The 20896-nt window shown below is 47.9% G+C and overlaps 1 protein-coding gene across 18 annotated transcripts in view; it reads right to left on the reverse strand.

Moving 5' to 3' along the window:
- Window positions 1–14924: 14924 nt before the first annotated feature.
- The window catches only part of TENM3 (teneurin transmembrane protein 3), a 2352866-nt gene continuing 2346894 nt past the window's right edge, over window positions 14925–20896 (reverse strand). For all 18 annotated transcript variants that reach the window (XM_074329882.1, XM_074329881.1, XM_074329880.1 and 15 more), the window contains 2 exons: window positions 20546–20676; window positions 14925–18438 (listed from right to left, as the gene is read on the reverse strand). In XM_074329882.1, coding sequence (XP_074185983.1) covers window positions 17683–18438; window positions 20546–20676 — 887 coding nt within the window. In that variant the 3' untranslated portion in view covers window positions 14925–17682. The remainder of the gene's footprint in view (window positions 18439–20545; window positions 20677–20896) is intronic.

The raw sequence follows: 20896 nt of genomic DNA on the forward strand, positions 1-20896 counted from the left end.
AGGGAGGGGAGTCTGGACAGAGGCAACACAGAAGCTCTGGAGTCCTGAGAAGCGGGAGAGAGATCCAAGAACAACTTTACTTTGAAATTTTGCTATGACATTGGACTCTCTCCTTTTGGATATCATAGGTAAAGAAAGAGAATAGTTTTTTTTTTTTAAGCCAGATCTAAAATATATTCCACCACATGTTTTCTGTGGCACACCATCTGGAATTCCTCTACATTTGTACTAACAAATAAGTGGTGCTGGGGAAGGCAGGGGATGGTGGCCATTCAGCCATTCGTGGCTCAGTGTGAGGTGCTAGACAAGCAGACCTATTAAATGGGTTCATTAAAGGCACGGGAGGTTCTGACGGGTGCACAGACGCCTTCCCTTACATGACACTTTCTTTCTTAGTTACTGTTAAGAGACATCCTGAAGAGAAGCAAAGAAAGGTAAGTTAATAGCTTTTAGTTTTAGTCTTGGGGGATCTTCTGCCCAAAACCAGGAAGTGCTGGACCTCATGGATCTGGAGAAGGGTGGCAGCGCTGCTGGATTGAGTTCCCTTGAACAGACCCAGAAATGCTCAGTGTGTCGTGGAAAAGGCGTACTAATTGCAGTCGTTTAGGGAAATTGATTACCATTTAGGCCTAAGTGCCAACAGCACAGTAATGATTCTGCCTGTCATTATATATGTGTCAGATGAAGTTGACTGTAAGCTTTATTTGATTACGACAATAAATTCTCTTCTGTTTCAGGCTTTGTAAACTCTGGCTTCAGCTACATTTTGCTCACATGACTGGCTTGTCACAGATCCTCAGGAAGGCCCCCTGTAGAGGAGGGAAGGAGTCACAGAGCGACTGATACCCTGGAGCTTTCATGTGGCTCCTTCTGTGTGTCCCCCCCGCCCCGCGCCCCCCACCCCCCATATTTGGCTGTGACAAGGATTCTTTCAGGGCTTCTGTTATCTGGGGTCTCCCTGTATCAGGAGATGCCAGCCTCCTTTGTTGCACTGTCCTTTCTGGCCTGGGGATAGGGAATTGTGGAATCTCAAGAATCCTTTGTTTTCTTTCCAGCAGTTCGCCTAAGTTGCTTCTCTCTTGAGCGAGGGTCTCTCTGTGCTTGGCCCTCCCTCTGGAGAGGCTGAGTTGTCACTTCCCCATCAGAGGAAGACAGTCTGTCTCTGAACAAAGTATCCTGACTGAAAATACGGCTCCAGTGGAAGTGTGCAAGCAGATTACTCAGAATCGAGTTACTCCTCTTTATATGAAAATATGCCGTTAATTATGTCGGGGTTTATCATGTTCACGTTATGGCACTTGACAAAAGATACACAAATCGTGGCACAGTAGGCTCTTGCTGCCAGAAGACACGCGAGGCACTGAATACTCAATAGAACCTGGAAAGATCAGAGCATCTTAAGTGCTTCAAAGACCCACCCTTTTGAATCTCTCGATGTGAGATGGAGCCATTAGCAGCCACCACATAATGGAGGATTCAAGCCTTTGAATCCCTGCTTCTCTGAAGAATCCCACAGATATGAATGGTGACCGTCTCAGGCTGGGAAGAAGGAAGGGAGGGTGTTTTGAGCCTTTACCTGAATATAAAGGAACTGCCACAGGCCCAGAAAATCAAATATTCCCATGCAGACCTAACAGATGAGAAGAGAAGCCCAGCATGGCAACCCCTAAGGGAGATTGTCAGGGGTCCAGGGCAAGAAGGGTGCCATCTCCTTCTTGTCCAGAAGGAGAGGGAAGCAGACAAGGCCCCTGAGAAAGAGCTCTCCGCAGTGTGTGTGAATGTGTGTGTAAGCATATGCCTCTGTGTGTGTACGTGCGTGGTGGTTTTAATGCAGTAAGTCACATACTACTCTCCATTCTGTACTAGTTATTATGGTGACCCAGACCACGGGCTCCATGAATAAATTATTCATACTAGGTATCTGAAGGGAGGACTTCTCCACCCAGAAAGGCTCCAAATAATAAGTGAAGCCCCTCAGGCCTGTTTGTTAGCTCTGCAGCATTGTGGATTTTCACAACACAGTCCAGGCCTGAACCACATATACTGGTGCTAGAGCCCCCATTGTGTTGCGTTGGGTGGGCCAGGGGCCTGGGGCTCTGGGGGCCTCCCAGGGGAGCGGCATCTTCTAACCAATCTGCTCCTCGGAGGGGACAGCCCAGGAGGCTCAGTCCCTTATCTGCACACCCCTCCTTTCACCAGCCTACTGGCCAGGCCCCAGGCCCTTGGTCAGAGTGGAACTGGGGCTGAGCCAGGGGTGCAGGCGCTCGGGCCATATAGCCTCCAATCAGGCCAGATGCAGTGTCTACCTTTGAAGATGTTTCCTTTTCTTCTGCAGGGACTCAGCCTCTCAGTCTCACACAGACCTTGGTCGGTGGGCCCCAGGCACACATACACTGCATCCAGGGTTTTCTTGTGGTGCTGTTGGTGACATGAGGCTTATTTCTGTCACCCAAGTGGGGTGCCCTGAGTGATGGGCTCTTTGCAGGAAGAGGAGAAAGACAGCTCTGGCCTCCTTACTCAGGCTGAGGTGTCCCAGAGGGTCAGCTCCTGCTGCCCTGGTGTCATGTGAGTTTGGCCTTGTGAACTTTCAGAGCAGATTATGGGCGTGTTTTTTTTTCGGTCAAATTTTATGGTCATCTAGATCTGAATGTTTTCGGTGAGGTAGATATAAGTGAATGCAGAGTGAATTCTCTACTGGGTTGAAGAGTGTCCCCCAAATTCTTGTCCACAAGGAAGCTCAGAATGTGACCTTATGAAGAAAAAAGGTCTTTGCAGATGTAATCAAGTTAAGATGGGCCCGTGCTGGATGAGGGTGTAAGTGGAGAAAACAGACCAGAGCCACACAGGGAGGACACAATGTGATGATGGAGGCAGAGATTGGAATGATGCTGCCATGGGCCAAAGGACGCCAAGGATTCATGGGACCCACCAGAAGCTAGAAGAGGCAGGAAGGACCTTCCCTCACAGCCTGCAGAGAGAGTATGGTTCTGCCAGCACCTTGATTTCCTTGATTTCAGACTTCTCGCTTCCAGAACTGTGCGATGTTAAGTTTCTGTTGTTTAAACCACCCTGTTCATGATACTTTATTCTGGCAGCCCTGGCAAAAGTACACATTCTCCCACCCATTTCTCTTTCCCTCCACTGTGCCAGAGGGGCAGGCACGGTGTGAGGAACAGGCACCATCAGGGTGTCCAACGGGTGGTGGTGACCTAGGGTTGCCAGATTCAGCACACACACACACCCAAAACAAAACAAGATACAGTTAAATCTGAATTTCAGATCAACAAAAAATACACTTTTTCAATATAAGCACATCCCAAATATTGCATGGGACGTACTTACATTGGCAAATTCGTTATTTGTCGTGGATCTGAGATTCAATCTTAACTGGGCATCTTGCATTTTCTCTGGCACTCCAATCCCACCTCCTTCCCACTTGCTGCCTCCCTGTTCCACTATTTCTCTGGGTGCTTGGCTCACAGAAAGGCCTGCAGGGCCTGCTTTCATCTGCACCTGTGGAAGGTTTAAGTGGCAGCCAGTGAGCTCAGTAGGGCTGCTTCTAAAGCCATTCCTGCTCCTCCCTCGGGGCTCCCTGAGCCCTGCCAGCCGCCTGTAGTCTGAACATCATCTCTACCAGCTGGATGCAAGTCTGGCAGGATTGGAACATACGGGAGAGGAGAGGAGAGGAGAGGAGGGGAGCACACTGCCTGCCTGGGGGAGGCCTTCCAGCAGGAGGGAGCCAGGCCTCCCGGTGATTCCTACTGAGCCACACTTGGCATCAGCCTCTGCTCTTTGATTTGCTTTATTTTAAACTGTCTTCAATTTCCCTCCTGGGGGAGAGGGGGTAGGCTGAGTTGGGGTGTGGAGTGAATCAGGGAATTCGGGAGCGGTTGGGAAACCAGAAGCTATTTATGGAGTTGTGTGGAATTGGAAGGAATAGGAATTCTAAGGCAAAGACAGGAAGAGGAGAAAGCTGGCAGTCAGCGGTGGCTGGAGGACAGGGCTCCTGAAAGGGCTCAGAGGGACAGAACTGAGGGGACACGGAGAGGACCGGGGCCTGAGTGCCCGACCAAGCCATGTGGAAGGAACCTGTAGGACCTGGGAACCGATTTGGACAAGGGGCCGAGGTGATGCCGAGAACACACGCCTGCATCATGAGCAGGACTGTGGTGCCAGTTCCCAAAAACAGATCCCAGGAGGAGGAGGAACACTTTGAAGTAGAAACTCCAACGCAGCAGCATGGTGAAAATTTCTACAGGCAGAGGGAGAGGCCCAGAGCTGGTTACGTTCCGAGAGAGGATTGTTAATCAGTGTATGGCATATTCCAGAGAGCCCCGGGGCCCGTGGAAAGGGCATCCACCTGCCTTGGGGCTGGGTGAGCCTGCGCCTGCAGCATGGGCAGGTCCTGGTCTGCAGGGCTGGGGGATAGCAGAGCCAGCCCCTCGTTCTGCGAGTGAGGGCAGACTCTGTAACGAGAAGGGACTCTCTGTTACAGGTGAGTGTGGAAAGGGGAGTCTGCAGGCTTCCAACCTGGCCCCAAGGACATCAGAGAAAGGGGATTGGCGAGTAGAGCATCACGTTCTAGATAAAGAGCAGTTCTAGAGCTCTTTGGGCATGGTTTGTACCCTGGCTTCTGGGCCAGTAGGAACAGAGTTCCAGTGAGGAGGCCTCGACGTGATCTTGGATAGAAGGGCACATGGGTTAATCAGGTGCGGTTCATTCTGTCGTTGCTCACTCACTTATTCACCTGACAAACTGAGTCCTGTTACCTGCCTGACACCACGTTAGAGGCTGATGACACAAATGTGAGTGATCTCACTGAATCTAGCTCTGGGGGTCCATTGTGGAAACCAATAAGCAGTATCATCATCATGGAGATGGGGAGAAAGACTCACACACCTGAATTCACGTCCTGGCCCAGCTTCTCGCTAAAGATCTGCAGCTGTAATTTCCTCAGCTGTAAAATGGGGGCAAGAATCAAATCTTCTTTTCAGGGTTGTTACTGTTGGATTAGAGATGCTGTCTAGGGTGGCTGGGTGGTTTGGTTGGTTAGAGCGAGGTGTGGATGACACGAAGGTTGCCGGTTCGATCACCGCATGGGCCACTGTGAGCTGTGCCCTCCTTAAGAGAGAGAGAGAGAGAGAGAGAGAGAGAGAGAGAGAGAGAGAGAGAGGTTGTCTATAAATTACCCTGCATAATTCATAATACCGGTAGGCTCTCAGTGAATTATGTGTAGGGAGCACACTGAGGCCGAAAGAGTGCCTAGAGGTAATAATATTTGAGCTGAATCTTTCCCCCCCCTTTTCTTCCACCTCCCTCCCCCCCGCCCCACTCCAGTTCAAGCTGTTGTTTCTCAGTCTAGTTGTGTAGGGCACAGCTCCCTGGGCCATGCATGCAGGTATTAGGAGCCTTGCACTACCCCCAGCTGAAGCAGTTGGTCATCAGGCGGCTGCACACGCCAACCTCCAGCTGCTCACTGCAGCCCAGCTCCAGGGAGAGCTGTTGTTCACAATCTTAGCTGTAGAGGGCGCAGCTCACTGGCCCATGTGGGAATCGAACCGGTAACCTCAGCATTAGGAGCAGGGCACTCCAACCACCTGAGCCACCAGGCTGGCCCTGAGCTGAATCTTGAAATTGGTTTCACGAGGACTTTCTTGTTACAAAACAGGGCCAGGAGGAGAGGGACTTAGCGCCTGATGTGTGACCTGTTCTCCCGTAACAGACCTTTATTAATTATTTAGTATAGAGCCTTATTTAACTTTCATATCATATCTGGGAGGCAGTTTAGATTTTGGAGTCAGGGCTGTTTGGGTTTGAATTCTGTTTTGATATCTGTGAGCTGTTTGACCTTGGATAAGTTATTTTACCTTTCTGAGCTTCAGATTCTGCAGCTCAGAGAGGGTGATAATAATAATATCCATCATCTGGGGATTTTTGTGAGAATGAGTTGAACACTGTCCGCCCAGCACACACAATAAGCACTGCAGATGTTTGTGATTATGACTATTATCCACAGTATATGATGGGGACACAGGTGTGGCAGGATTCTGGAACATGCCACAGCTCACAGCAGGTGAGGGCAGAGCTGGGATGCCCTCTGGGGCTGTGCTCCCCCGAAGCACATGCTCTCCCTTCTTGGTATCACAGGGGTCTATGGGGAGACCCCTCTCTCAAGAGAGGTCTAGCAGAAACCCAAGGCCAACCCCATGGAAGGGTGAAGTAGAAGGAAATAGGTAAAAGGAATAGTGTCCCCACCATGTACCATCCTTCCCAGGGCGAGAAGTCACAAATGCAGGGAGACCAAGGACAGATCCTGGGAAAGTACACACTGGGGACAGCAGCTGAAGGGGGAGGGTCCACAGAGAGGCAGGGGATGGGGAGAAGAGAAGGGCTGGATGCTGGAGCAGAGGAGGACTGAAGGCGGAGGAGTGGTGGAGGGAATCAGGGCAGCAGACAAGGAGGGGGGCCCAGGGAAGGCAATGGCCTTGATGACAGGATGTTAAACAGCTGCGGCAGCAGTAGAAGGAAGTGTTCAATTGTGGAAGAACAGAGTTGACCCGGTAGAAGCATAGAGGAGATGAGAGCAAGCCATTTTTAGGGACTGAAGGGACCACAGGCCTGGAGGCAAAACCACAAGGGCCTGGTGCCAATCTGAGGGGAGAGCTGGCCCAGACGGGCTGTGGGCTTGGTGGCTGGTACCTTACTTTCATTAAGATGGGGAGGGTTTTTTCTTTCAAGGGTTCCAATCCTAGGTGGAACTAAAAAACTGAAGGCCCCTCCCACCCCTCCAAGCAGTTTAGTTTGTCTTCGGCTGTTGGTTGCACCTCTGTATCTCAAGACCAGCCTGGATGGACGTGGCTCTCTGGACCTGGGTCTCTGCACCTCCCTCAGCGCTTGCTCCCTGCTGATGAAGGAACTGAATTGGCATAAGATCCACAACTAAAATCCATTACAAACCATGGGATGGGGGTTCTCAAAGGTTCCTCAGGCAACGGATCTCTTCAGGGTTCCTTCTGGCTTCTCCGGAGATGGAGATGGGGTGCCTCATGGTGCCTCTGGGGCCTTCCTCTCCTTGTGGTGGACAGCTCCTTCCTCCCAGCTCCCTCCTGACAGGGATGAAGGAAGACAGGAAGGAATAGGGGAGAGTTGGAATTCTAGTGCACGGCCATGCATGGAGCCATGAGGAAGCCCATTTGCTCCTGGGGTGGGAGTCAGTCTTAAGTGAGTCATGCCCTCAGAAGCTTCTAGCAGGCAGCACTGTATACCCTATTGCCAGTTTGTCATGCGGGGTGTTATGCAGGGTCTCTGGTCCCGCTCCCCGCATAAGAACGCAGGATATGGTGAGGCCAAAAAGGAACACCCACAGAGCCATAGATAGGGGAGTCATACCACGATAGTCTCACTGGAGGCTGGGTTGGAGATACAGGGAGCACACATCGCCAGTACCTCAACAAGGGGTCTTCCTGCACCCCAGTCTCGATGGCGGCCGGGTGAGACACACACAGGAAGAAGGATCCACATGATCCGCAATCCGCTGTCCCCTTCTCTGCCTGCCAACCAACCTCCCTAGCGTAGCCACGGCCGTTGTATCAGTGGCTAATTGGCTAACTGGTTACAGCTGATGGCCAACCAGTCACAGCTGATGGCCATCTACCCGAGCCAGTACTTTTCCACATGAGGCTGACAGCCTGGGACACTGTCCCCACAACACTGCTATCTATTAACTTAAAAAAATAAAAAAGAAGATACCACACTAAGCAATTTCTGTGGAAACAACAAAGTCAGTGTTTGCTCCCTTCCTAACAGGGCCAGCCAAAGGAGAGGAGAAGGAGGAGAGGCAAAACTGGGAGCTGCAAGGAGGAGGGACCCCTCAGTCAGAAGGAGCCCACAGACCCCAGCGTGCAGATAGCGGCTGATGGCAGCTTCAGGTTCATGTCTCATGCGGAGCTGTGCCCCTCAAGCCCAATGTCTCTCTGCCAGTGGGCACCACAGGAGCCTGTCACCTGCTACAGCTTTGCTTTGAGCTGTTAATTAGCTCTTCAATAATTTAGACCGTTTCTATACCATAGATGGCTGATGGTTTAAAATTTAAAGTTTATTTTTGAAATAAGGGCCAAGTTGCCGGAGGCGATCTGAATGCTTCGCCGAATGGCAGCTATGTGGGATTTCACAATGCGTTTGGACCACAAATGTGGTGGGGCTTTTCTAATCCAGGCAACCTCCAGGCCAGCACTGTTTGCCTGCCTCATGGAGGCCCAGGAGCTGGGCCTGCTCAAGGCTCCGGTAGACCACAGTGCTCCCCCTGGACCTGGACTTGTCCTGGTGGCCCTGCCCCAGGCTGACGTCCCATGCTGCATGCTGCACATAGACGTGTTCTGACCTGAGCTGCCCTGGGGCCAGGAGGTGGGGGCCCTTGTGCTTGGGGCAGCTCTGCCCCCTCGGAAGCTTGGCTGCAGGCGGCAGGGGCCACACTGTGGCCAGGACTACATGCCTGGCTCATACATTTAGCAAGCGCTGAATCTAGGTGGGTGCTGTTGCAATCTCTTGACATCTGCTAATTCACTGAGCCTCACAACATTCCCCATGGAGCCATAATCCTCAATTTACAGAAAGGGAAACTAAGCCACAGAGATGCAAAGTAATTCATTCAAGTGCCAGAGCCAGGAGACCCAGTTGGTCTGGCTCTTGACCCCTGTCGCTGCTGTGCTTTGCAGAGCCTCCCTCTGGCCACTGCTGCTGACTTGTCCCAGCTGAGCCCCACCTCCTCCAGAAAGCCTGCCTGGCTTCCCTGGTCCGGCTGGAGTCTCTTAGTCTGCTCCCAGCAAGCTCTGCTCTGTTTAGAAAGCAACTGTCCCTCAGCTAGATGTGAAATCCTAGAGGACGGGGTCTTTCTTTTCTGGGACCTTCCTTATTGCCTCTCAGGTATAGGGTGGCCCGACCCCCACTGATACTTTACTCCCAGCAGATGGGCCTCTGTTTTGGTTTCATGTGAGGTCTAATTGGCAAAAAAGACCCACACCTCAAGACTGTTGTGAGCTATGGAATGAAGGTTCTGGCCCTCTGCAGGGTCTTCTCTGGCTTCCTGTGGAGACACACACCTAATCCCCAGTCAGGAAAGCATCCGGTCTCCCAGGGTGTCCCTGTTATGGGTGCTCTGCTGTCAGGTTACCGGGACCGTAGCAGAGGGCTTTCCCGGCTGGGCAGCCCCTCAGGACAGCTACTGTCAGCAGGGAGCAGGGAAGAAGGACCTGTCCTCCACCAGGATGAGGAGGTTCTCTGGGCTGCTATGCATCACCGCGTTTCCATCCCTGGGCACCTCACCCCAGGAAGCCACAGGGAATATTCCCTTCCTCTCCAGGGAGTCCTCCTAACGCCGTTTCACTTAGTGACCATATCCTTGGGCACTGAAATGTTGTTTAAAGAAGTCTGGATGATAACCTTAAAATCAGCATAATCTCCTTTTCCCCCAGTTTTTTCCTTCTCTCTCTCTCTGTGTGACACACACACACACACACACACACACACACACACACACACACACACCTATGAGCATTGGAGGACGGGAAGGAGAGGCTCAGGGGAGAGGTTTCGGCTCATGTCAAAAATGGAGAAAACTGAGGTGCAGAGACAGAAGCTGGCCGCCTCACTTGGGTCAGGCTGCGTTGGGAGTAACAAGTAGTTCTCACCGCTCCGGGGCTTCTCCCAGCTCACTGCCTCTCCCGGGAATTGCTAAGTTTGATTAACTAGAGCACTAATTGGCGGAGGCCGCAGAAAGAGCCCTGAGTTGTGGTAAGGCTAGTCCTGTTTCCCTTTGATTTATAAGAGTGAGGCAAGTCTGCATCCCCATCTTAACAAGCGGCAAAGTAATTGGGGATTAATTGCCTCCAGGAGTGCAGAGGCCCCGTTCTGCTCCCCTTTGCAGAGACTCCAGGTCACTCTGGTGGCGGTGGGGTGATGGGGTTTGGGAACGAGGCTGGGAGCATGTTTATAAAATGGGCCTCCTCATCTGGAGGGCTGGAATCCACTTATGGGACGACACTTGTCTTAGGACTGGTTTCCCAAGCAGCCACCAAATACACCCAGTGGTGTCAGAGCAGCAGGGAGATGCTGGACAGAGGCCCAGAAGGGTGAAGCTACCTGATTGAGGCCAGAAGTCACTGGTGGCAGCGTCAGGTAAACTCGAGAATCCTGAATACAATATTCTAGGCCCCACTGTCTCCCTGGTGACTGAGGGGTGTGTGTGCATGCACGTGTGTGTGCCTGTGTGACAGAGAGTGTGTGTATGTGTGTGAGTGTGAGACCTCACTCCTGGCCCCTCTCTCCCCAGCACTCCAGGCCCCAGGGGTCAGGGGAGGAGCTAACCCTCACTGGTGAGTGGGGAAGAATGAACCAGGCACTTTGGTTCATAAGGACACTGGGGCTTCCATGCCTCACCAAGGAGGCCTGCCTAGGCCTGGTCCTGCCAGTGAGGTGGGGGGACATCTCTCTACCGAATTTTGGCATGCAGTTGGGAGATTGCTTTTATCTAAGGTGAATATTTTGGCTTTAATGTGCCAACTTTGGTTTCCTTTCTCCCATGAAAAATTGCGTAGGGAAAAAGGGGTTCTTTATTGGGTCCCCACAGTCCTTCAAAAATGACAATGGGCTGTAGTCATGGAACATTTCTGAAGGCAGGCCACCAGTTCAGGCAGCCACTGAAAAGTAGCATCCATTCCCTTTTCTTGGTGACAACATGGGATCAAGAGGTTGAATCCCTGATTCTCTCCTCCAGTGGCTACTGCAGAGCTGGGAAGATGACGGAGACAGATGTCTCCACCACTGGGGGGCCAAGCAGGAGGGTGGTCCTGTCAGGCCTCAGCTGCCCCTCAAATCAGGAAGGAGTTCACTTTTCCAGGCTGTCACTCCAGCACTTACCATGAGCGCCTGGCTCCTTCAGAAATAAAATGCCACTCTGAATTTAAGTGATCTGTCCTTCTGGGAAATTCTTCCAAGCGACAGGATTGTTCAAACATGAAAAGTGAAAGGGAAACAATGTGATAGTTCAGAAATCACTGGTTTTGGGAGCTGCAAAACTCCAATAGCCCGCGGACAATTCCTGGGAGAAAGGGCCTTATTTTGATCTGCCAAGCAGGAGGAACACTGTTTGACAAAGTTTCTGCTTGATGTGAAGGGAAATCTTATGGGAGCGATTTTTGCAAGGACCAGGGCCTGAGGTGGTGCATGAAGCAGAATGAATCGTTTTATGTGTGAAATTCTGTAAGCAGAGCAAAGATGGGGAAATAGAGGATAATTGGAACTGGCCTAGCCAGGGAGAGGGGCAAAAGGTGGCTGGAACAGGTGGTTTCTTTATAGTTTCGGATCCCAGGCGCCGCTGCTTCTCCAACGATGCTCATCGCCAGGGGGCGCTGGAACCCTTCCCGAAAGCGCCTGGGACGCGGCAGTAACCTGGAGAGATGTCAGAGGACTGGCCCCTGGCCCCAAGTCCTCCCTGCTCTGGACCCTCCTTGGGATATCAGGAAGAGGAAGTGTCCTAAAGGCCCTGCCCCCTGTGCCACCTGATGTTGGGATGGCTTTTCATTCCCGCAGGAGCCAGACCTGTGGAGACTGAAGGGCAAGGCGAGAGGGCAGCCTGACCATGGAGGGGGAACCTAGGGCAAGATGCTCCTCCCTTTGCTGCCTCCGGTGGCTGCTTCCCTCAGTGCTAGCAGCTCTGGCCATTTCTCTTCTGCGTCATCCCTGCATCTCCTTTGTGTTCTGTGGGGGGCACTCATAGTCAATCTGGAGCCTGAAGCATAAAGGCCTTTTTTTCTTTTTGCTACAGAGTCGAACCTGGAAATAATGTCATAGCTGGAGATTTTTCAATTTGCTTGTGTATAACCTTTTGTAAATAAGTTGGTGATGAGGGACTCTAGTTTCCTATGATGTCCTGGTAATTATTTGAAGTCAATTTGGTCTATCAAGGGAGCCTTATGGTTTTCCTTCTAATCCCTAGAAAGATACATGTTTAGACACAACCAGAGCAGTTTCAGCCGAGACACAGCTTCCAGGGCAAATCCAGTAAGAGGGGGAGGGAGGGAGAACAAAGGGAGAGGGGAGAGGGGAGAGGGGAGAGGGGAGAGGGGAGAAGGGAGAGGGGAGAAGGGTATCATGGGTGTAGAGACAGGAGTCCTGGGGCAGAATCTCCTGGTAATTAATTTTAGAGGAAAATTTGACATAGGGCAATGTCTTCACTTATGTGGTCACAAGTCACTTATGTGAGAAGAACACCAGGTGGAAGTGGGCCTTTGGTGTATTTCCTCACAGGCTTCCACTGAGCGGTTCCATTTTCAGCTTTTCAGTCTCGTTGAAGAACTTGTTACTTCAATTCTTTGGGTATTTATGCTCCCCTCACACCACCACTGATAAAGTTAACTTGTGAAAATTTTAAAAGAATTCATTTTGACCCATTGGACCACTTGTAAATCCTGTCAGTTCTATTCAGGAAATCTCTGCACACATGTAACAGAAGGTGATTTCCCTTCCTAAAGGCAGGCTGAATGTCTGTGGCGAGGGCCAGTCTCACAAGTCACCCTACAATCAGGAAGACTAGTCTGTAACCAAGCCACTGTCTTGCCCTAGAAGTCACAATTTATGCCTCTAATTTTAATTTTCCTCAGCTTCGGTCCCAGAAGGATTTATTAAATTTGCTTTGTGGAACCCATTAACTCTAAACTGAATAATGATGTTACTCTAGGCTTAGAATTCGTTTACAGTGAATTCTCTATACACAGGGTGCTAGGAATCCTATATTCCTTCATGACAGAATTTTAAGTCAGTTCATAAATGAAAAGGTTTACTCAATTTACCTAACAGTTATTAGTAATTAACTGACATCAAGAGACCATTGGTTACAGAGGTGGTGAGGAGCAAATGAGAACTCTGGCAAAAGAGGATATTTATTATGTGGCTCAGATTAGAAGGTAGAAAATTCAAATGACTTGTCAGTACCTCTTCGGTACTTTGGCTTACCTTTGTGGTGCACATGGGTAATCATGATTTATAGCTACTTTTTATTTTGTCATTGGTTTGGTAGGATGACCAAACCAGATGAACAGCTTATAGAAAATCTAGATAAATAGTCTGACACATGCGTATATGCAAATCAATGGTCTTTGTTTCAGAAGTCTTTTCAGACATTATGAAGTCATTAACACTACATGGCAGACTTTCTTATCTAAGATGAGGGGGGCTGAGGAGGTAGAAATATCGGCAGGCAGAGGGGAACTCAAGACTTATGCCCTGTTAGTGAACCTGGGACATTTTTACATCATGGAGACACATCATGACTCTACATGACGGCAGCTTTGGAAAGACTAAGTGCTCAGAGGGAATGAGCGTGGTAGGGAGTGTCCCCAGTACCTTCCTGGGAAGTTTTCTTAGGAGACTATATGATGAAGTGGTAGGTACTTGCTGGTATAGCATCTCTGCTCACCTTGGCTTGAGCCACTTCTGTGAACCTGCACAACCGCCCAAAGTTCTGTAAGTCCCTTCTAGCTCCAGCTGCGAGACTCTGATACATTTCACAGACTGGGTGCTGGAATCAGCTCACTCCTCTGAGGGAAAGTGGGGCCGATCTGGGTATTTGTAGAAGGGGTAGGAGCTATGCTGCCCTTCAAGGCTTCCCAGGGATGGGCTTCTCTGCTCTGCAGGAGTTCAAATGGCACCCAAGGTGGGTGGGGGCAGTTCTTGGTCCCAGGGGACCTCCTCCTCCTCCACTGTGCTATAGCAAGGGAGCTGCTGTCAGTGCTGCGAAGATGGTTTTGCCAGACAGAGCACGGTGAGGATCAGTGCCTTCCTGACTCTCTCGTTTGGAGTCCTCCATTTCAAAAGCACTTCAGCTGATTTGCTGGTCAACCCGAGAAACAGCTTCATTTAGGAGTAGGCCAGGATAAAAGAAAAGATGGTGACCAGAGGGAGCAGTGGGCATGGTTTGAGAGTGCATCAAAAGCACAAGTCTCTCTTTGAAAGTGTTTGGGGACTGGTGTCGATTTGAGGTGTTTATAGTCGGGTGTTGGACTTACATTCAGGTCCAGCCCTTAAAACCACTTGCAACTAGTAATGTGTGATGAATGTCATCAGATGAATGCAAATCTCACAGGATGTGGCAGCAATATACCCCAGACACAGAAAATTCACTTTTAAGCGACAATTTTTACCTACGTGTACAGTGTTTTTCTTTGCATTTGTTCAGACATTACTTTTAAGGGAAGCAGTATAGAAAATGAAAGTACTGACTTGTATGTTTTTCTGGATTTCCTTGGTTTGAGCGTGTTGAATTCTAATTCGAAGAGAAAAAAATAGCCCAGTTTGCCAAGTGGAGTGACCTGATTCTTGTTGGATCAACATGTTATCAAGTTGAGGTTGTCATTACAAGGCAAGTATGATGAAGCCTGCCTTTTCAGACTGAAATCAAAGCCCTAGCCTGCCAGCCTGGAATTGCTGAACCAAGCACCCCCTAATCTGCTGGTCTCGATGTAGAGTTAGTCATCTCCAGGAGGCTGGGAGCCTATCAGGCCCAAAATGATTATTCTAATCAAGTGTTTTAATTAAGCACTTATTGCCAGGATCACAGGAATGAGGCCTGCTTTCGAGTAGTAATGGGCAGTGTTTATTTTTTTTAAATTTTTTACAGTGACAATGTTTGTCTTTGTGGGGGTGTATTTAAGGTTTTTCTAAAGTAGGCCTTGGGAGAGTCCCCTGTGAAGTGCACACTGCTGAGCTGGCAGTCTGGCCAGTGGACACAGAAATAAAAAAAATAAAAGATATTACCAACTGGGTTGCAGATGAATCAATACCCCAACAACTGTATGTATTTGCATCCTTCACGCTAACACGCAAAAGCAATGCTGGCTAGCCCAAGATTAAAAAAAAAAAATAAACACAAACACATTGGGTTGGCTTTTATTGGAATGCCTAGATGCAATCTATAGTCATCAAGTTATGGAAAATTCAGGTCACATATAAAGTTAAGAAGGCAAATGAAAAGAACAATACAAATCAGACAAAATTTACATCTCAAAATATCATGAAAGCATTTTGACTGGCTTTGCCTAAAATACTTTGAATATCAATTTCTTTTTTTGTAAGCTAATTCTTTTCATTATACAGTCCCCTATCCCCCCAACTCTTAGAAAAAGGTCTTTTGTTTACATATTCCCCAAGGTCACTATTTCTTGTAAAAGCATGTCCAGATCACAAGTCTTTTTAGAAAGAAATAGGCTCATTATACCTACTAACAAGACACTAATTGGGTTGATTTGACTTTGTCTAAAATAAGCACCAGGAGATACTCTAGGTCTGTTAGTTATTGGTGCCAGTGTAAAGGTCCAGTCCATGTCGAGAAGAGGGTAAACTATGATTTCACTTCTGTCATGTGGTACAAGCTTTTCATGTCAAGACATCAGAAACATTTCTGAGAATTTAGACTCAGAGCCTATTTCAACCAAAAGTACTTACAGCATGCTAAATACAGTCCTGCAGAAATTCCATCGAACAGAACTGCAAACATCTAAGTTAACAGTTAAAAAATAAAATGTAAAACAGAGCCATGTTTATGTTCTTTGAAATCTCATAGTTTTCTAAATTTGGGCTTCATAATGCTTGCCAAAGGATTTCCAGGATAAAAAATATTAATGCTAATCTGTGCTTTCATTCTAATAAAATATCAGCATTCATTAGAAGATTAATTACTTCGGTATGCTCTACCAAATACACAAAGACAGTAATAGCACTGATACTGTAAATTCAGTAGCTATTTTGAAACTTTCCCAGCCAATCTGTTTAATAAACACGCCTACTGTGCAATTTAGAGTATGTGATACATACAAAGCAGTTAGAAAATTATTTTCAATACATCACTTGAACCTTTATATTTACGACATGTTCACTTGCTATATTTTATCACCATTATACATAGAGGAAAACAGTGTGTACTATAGCTCAATGAACTGAGAAATATTTTCTAAAAATATTTTTGTGGCTGCATTTAGTGTTCACGAAAGAGATTTGCGAGAGCTGCTGAGCCGACACAGAAGTGCAGATGGCGGCTGTGCTGGGTCCCGCGCACGCGTGCAGGAGGGCACGGCTGTCAATTCACTTCCAGCTGGATCTGCTACCCTCGGCTTCCCGACAGAGCAGAAGCTGCCATTCAAAACCATCTCCCAAGATGGTTGGGTCGTGTGGGCTTACAGGAGTTTTTGTCTCCCTTTTTTGTCCCTCTTGGTGACCCGAGGTTCCAAACCCAAGACTAGCAGAGTGACCCTGACCTATTCCATCTGGCTCTCTCACCACTGCTGGGTTTCTGCTATCTTCCCTAGATCTTAAGACACATGTTTACGGTCATGACTACATCAGATCCTTTCCTTCTCACAGTTTCCCCAAGCATCTGATATGGTCTCTCTCCTCCATCAGGAAATGGAGCTTCAAGGAAAGGGAACAATAAAAACCCTGTGGTTATTTATATCAACTCCCCATTGAATTTTAGGGCCGACAGAGGGCTGGAGAAACCCTCCTGCCCCCTGTTTTGTTTTTTTCCATACCTTCCAGTTACATTCCACCAGCCTTAGTTTTATACTGTGCCTCTTGGTTGATTTTGGTGAGGACACTGGCCTGATGAGAAAAAGAAGGAAGAGAAAGGAGCAGTTCTCTAATTAGCCACCCACTAGGATTGCACTGTCCTATCCATCTAGTGATAGAAACTTGCACATTTTCAACCTAATACAAAAATATTAACACTTTTGGACATTATAGGCATAAGTCGTTATATCTCTACAATATAATAATTTATACTGTACAGCTATAACAGATAACAAAAGGTGCAGTCCTTTTAAAAAATCACACAGTTCACATGTTTTTATCATTTTATTTTTAAGTATAAACTTTTTAAACACTTTACATAAATTAACTCCTCTGAGACTAATATTTGATGTACAGTAAATTGTAATTCATATAAAAATCCATAAACAACTTGTCTCACATAATTTACAAAAAAATCAGGGGTTCCTTTGCTTATCAGTGACAAGGATTGTATTTGCCAGTCCCCCCCCCCCCCCCCCCAGGCAAACCATGATAGCATTCATTGTAAAATGCATCATGAAATCCACACGGAGCAGAAGTCACTTGTGCCAATGTCCTTTTACAAAGCAGCACAGGGAAAGCAGTTGGGTTGTCTATAAACTGTAATTTCGCCCCACATTTTAAAATTAACAGAGATATCTATCACATCCTATGCAGAGACTACTTCTTGTAAGCAAAGGTCGACAATTCGGTAATATTTGGAAACTCTGTAGGCATTTTTCACCTTCGTTAAATACAGTGCCTCAAAGGAACAGATGGCCCAGAGCAAAACGTTTAGGCCTTTTTTCCTTTATTTTTTCCTTTTAATACTTTCAGTCCAACTGAGTGCAGCGATATGCATATGTAAACATATTCTTTAAAGCCGATCACCTTTAAGGTCATTCAGAAAAAGGTTTTTTTTTTTTGTTTATTCGTGGATTTTTTTTAAACAGCGGTATCATTCTCGTGGAAGGCTCTTCTGCGTCGGAGAGTCCAAGTCGGATTGTGCTACAGACAAATCTGAGCAAAGTGGGGTTAGGCTTGCGGGACGCGCGGCGCCCCGCCATCCCCGTCCCCGCGGGGGCGGGGTTACCTCTTGCCAATCTCGCTCTGCCGCAGGAACTGGATGTTGTTGGCGCTGTCGGCCAGCTCTGGGTACTGCTCCACCGACAGCACGTAGTAACCGTCGTAGCCCTGCACTTTGCCGGCGCTCAGCAGCTGCCGCTTCTCGCCCTCCGTCCAGAGGCGCGCGCCCTCCTCGCCGTCGCGCACGCGCTGCTGCTCGCGCGCCCAGGCCCGGGCGAGCGCGCGCTGCCGCGCCTGCTCCAGGATGCGCGCCTTCTCCTCGTCCAGCGTCATGCCGTAGCGCACGTGCAGCGCCAGCGCGCCGAACTGCATCTCCACGTCGGCGAACCTGCGAGTCCTGCCGTTGACCACGGTCGTGGACTGCGACACGGTCACGTTGATGCCGTTCTCCAGAGCCTTGCGTCCGCTGGTCAGCCGCAGCGTGCCCAGGTCGCTCTCGGGCGTGCTGGTCTTAATGAAGTAGTGCGTGTCCTTGCCCTCGATGGTGAAGTGCAGGTTCTCCAGGTAGAAGGCGTTGTTGAGCACGGCCGCCACCTTGATGCAGTCCTCGTTGGCGATGTTGAGCACGTTGGTCTGCACGCGGCCCTGGCTGACGGCCAGCATGACGCCCTTCCCGATCAGTGACTTGACGGTGGCGAACCACAGCCACGACTGCGCGCCGCCGCCCTTGCGTCGGCTCACCTGGACCTCTGCCATCTTCCCCAGGGACAGGAAGGCTTTGGCCTGCCTCGCCACTTGTTGCTGGACTCCAAAAATGGGCTAGAAAAGCGAAACAGAACAGGGGGTGGTTGAGAGAACAGCTGTAGCTCTTGGTCGCCGGGAACCCGGCTTCCTGGCGGCGCTCCCAGGCCTGACCAAAGAAAAAGAAAAAAAAGGAAAAAAAAAAAAAAAAGAAGAAGAAGAAAAGGAGGGGGGCTTCGTTGCAGAGCTCCAAGGCATTTATTAAAACCTTCATCGGTTCTTTAGAGATGAAAAGGCTTAGAAAACCCTGGGTGGAGGAATGCACTCAGGGATGCCCTCCCCTCAAGCTGATCCAAATGTGTTTTGAAACGGAAGTAACTCCAAGTTCAGAGCTTTTTAGTTTCTAACGTGTGCAAAATATTCATGTTTTTAGCTTTTCTCTTTCAATTGCTAGATGCCCTTTTCCCGCGTCCACCCCATTTAGGGAACTCAGCTTATCAAGTCCTTCATGCCAGCAGCTTTCTCCATGGGAGGCTGAGGAGAAAGCAGCAAACACAGAAGGATTTGAAAGGCTCCGGGTGCTCAGGGTGGGATCACTGCAACCCACTTTATATGCTTTGAAGTGCCTGTACTTTAAGTAAACTCTGTACCCTCTCCTGGTGAACACAGTTTTCAACTGAATTTCGCTAGTATAACTGCAGAACTGAAATGCGCAAGGATGAGTGCACAGTGGGATAGCGGGAGATGAGTATTTACTACTTTGGGAAAACACGTATTTTTTTGGAGACCTAGGGACAGTGCAACCATCTACATTGGCTAATGTTTTAAATTGGGGGCATCTTAACTCAGCCATTTCTTATACTACCAGATGTTTGTCTGGCCAGTGTTTCCCAAATGGAAACATCTGTTTCATTTGCAGCAGTGAAAGAAACATTTGTTTTTCCGCACTTGGGGTGGCCTCAATGTCTTTGCTGGCGATTCCCTAAGCTGTCCTTATGGTGTGTGTCTCTTGACAGAGAACGTGAACGGTATTTAAAAAGCTGCCTAGGAACAAAGTTGGCAAGTCCATTTGTACAGAAAGACTTAAATGTTTTCAGACATGTTGGAAAGTCATACACAATTAGGATGTGCTTGTTCAAATGCATCAGAAAACCAGTGTGTCTTCATGGCACTTTATCAGTGTAGATATATTTGCAATTAGAAATGATAAATGGCTCCGAGACTGTGGAAACTTGATGGGTTTTGCATTTTTAAATGTAAGGATGACATCTGGAAAAGGAATTTTATGTTATGAAACATGTACCAGAAAACAGGTATTGACACTATATATACTGTGTGTGTGTGTGTGTTTGTGTGTGTGTGTGTGTGTGTTTTAGCCATGGTGCCTTTTTGTATTCATTGAAATTATAGGAAGTTGCTTGAGGGGGGGAAATTAATCTAAAAAACTGCACTCTCTTATTATCATGGGGTAACCCAATTTCTTGATCTTTAATTATTCTTGCTTTAAGCTAGAAATTCTAGTGTTTTGTTGTGCATTCCTTTCTGATCTCTGAAGTGTGGGAATTAAAAGTACCATTTTCTAAAATGGCAGCTTTGACTTTGCAATTTTCCATTTTTTTCTTATGTTTCTCAGAACAGTTACAGGCCTCATGAAGTGTTTTCTTTTTTTTTCTGGAAAATTCCATAAACACCTAGTTGTAGCGGCAGCCTTACCAGAGGACATTTTATTTTCACTTTTAATTGTTTTCCATGAAACACTTAATATTTTTAAAAAGGTGAACTTTGTGGCATTGTTTGTGGGCTGCTAATTTGTAATATGGATTCCCTGCCCTTCTGTTTATTGTATCTTTGCCTTCAGGTCCCAAGGGCCATAGGTGTGGGTTCATGGGGTTCTTTGTAGAAACTCTGCACTAAAAAATGAGCTTCTGCATTTTACTGCCTTTTGATAATGTCTTTCTATGTTTTTATTAGCATCACTAAAAACAGATTTAGGCCTGTTTCATAGGCCCCTGGTTTGCTGAACAGAACTGCAGAAGGAAGTGTTGCGTTTTCCTGAAAAGAGGTTTCAAAACATTAAAAACTCTTTTTGGTACAGTTTTCACAGGGTAGTTTGATTAAATATGGGTAAACAAGACACAAGTAAGCAATTTATCACGTTTTCATAGTTTTGTTTATTGTTTCTTACCGGTATATCATCCCACTGCTGACTCTTCACAAGTTCGTAAGAAGGCTCTGTTAAATCAAATTTGGGAACAGGGAATCCAGGAATAGCATTGTGCAGATGGAAGCCAAATGTCACCAGCCAGCTGTTAACATCTAGGAGAAGAATGTTCCAAATGAAAGGGGTTAGAGTTTGTTCTGTGCTTTCATAAGTTTAAATTCTTACCTTAAAGAAAACCCCAAATTCACAAATATTAACCCAAAACAGAGCACGTGTTTGCCTCTATCCTACAATTTAAAACCTACTCTCTATTTTTAGACATGAAGACAATAACCTCAATAGCAGAACTATGGCAAAGGCTACAGAAAATGCAGA

This window comes from Rhinolophus sinicus, linkage group LG04, assembly GCF_036562045.2.
Source record: "Rhinolophus sinicus isolate RSC01 linkage group LG04, ASM3656204v1, whole genome shotgun sequence".
Taxonomy (NCBI): Eukaryota; Metazoa; Chordata; class Mammalia; order Chiroptera; family Rhinolophidae; genus Rhinolophus; species Rhinolophus sinicus.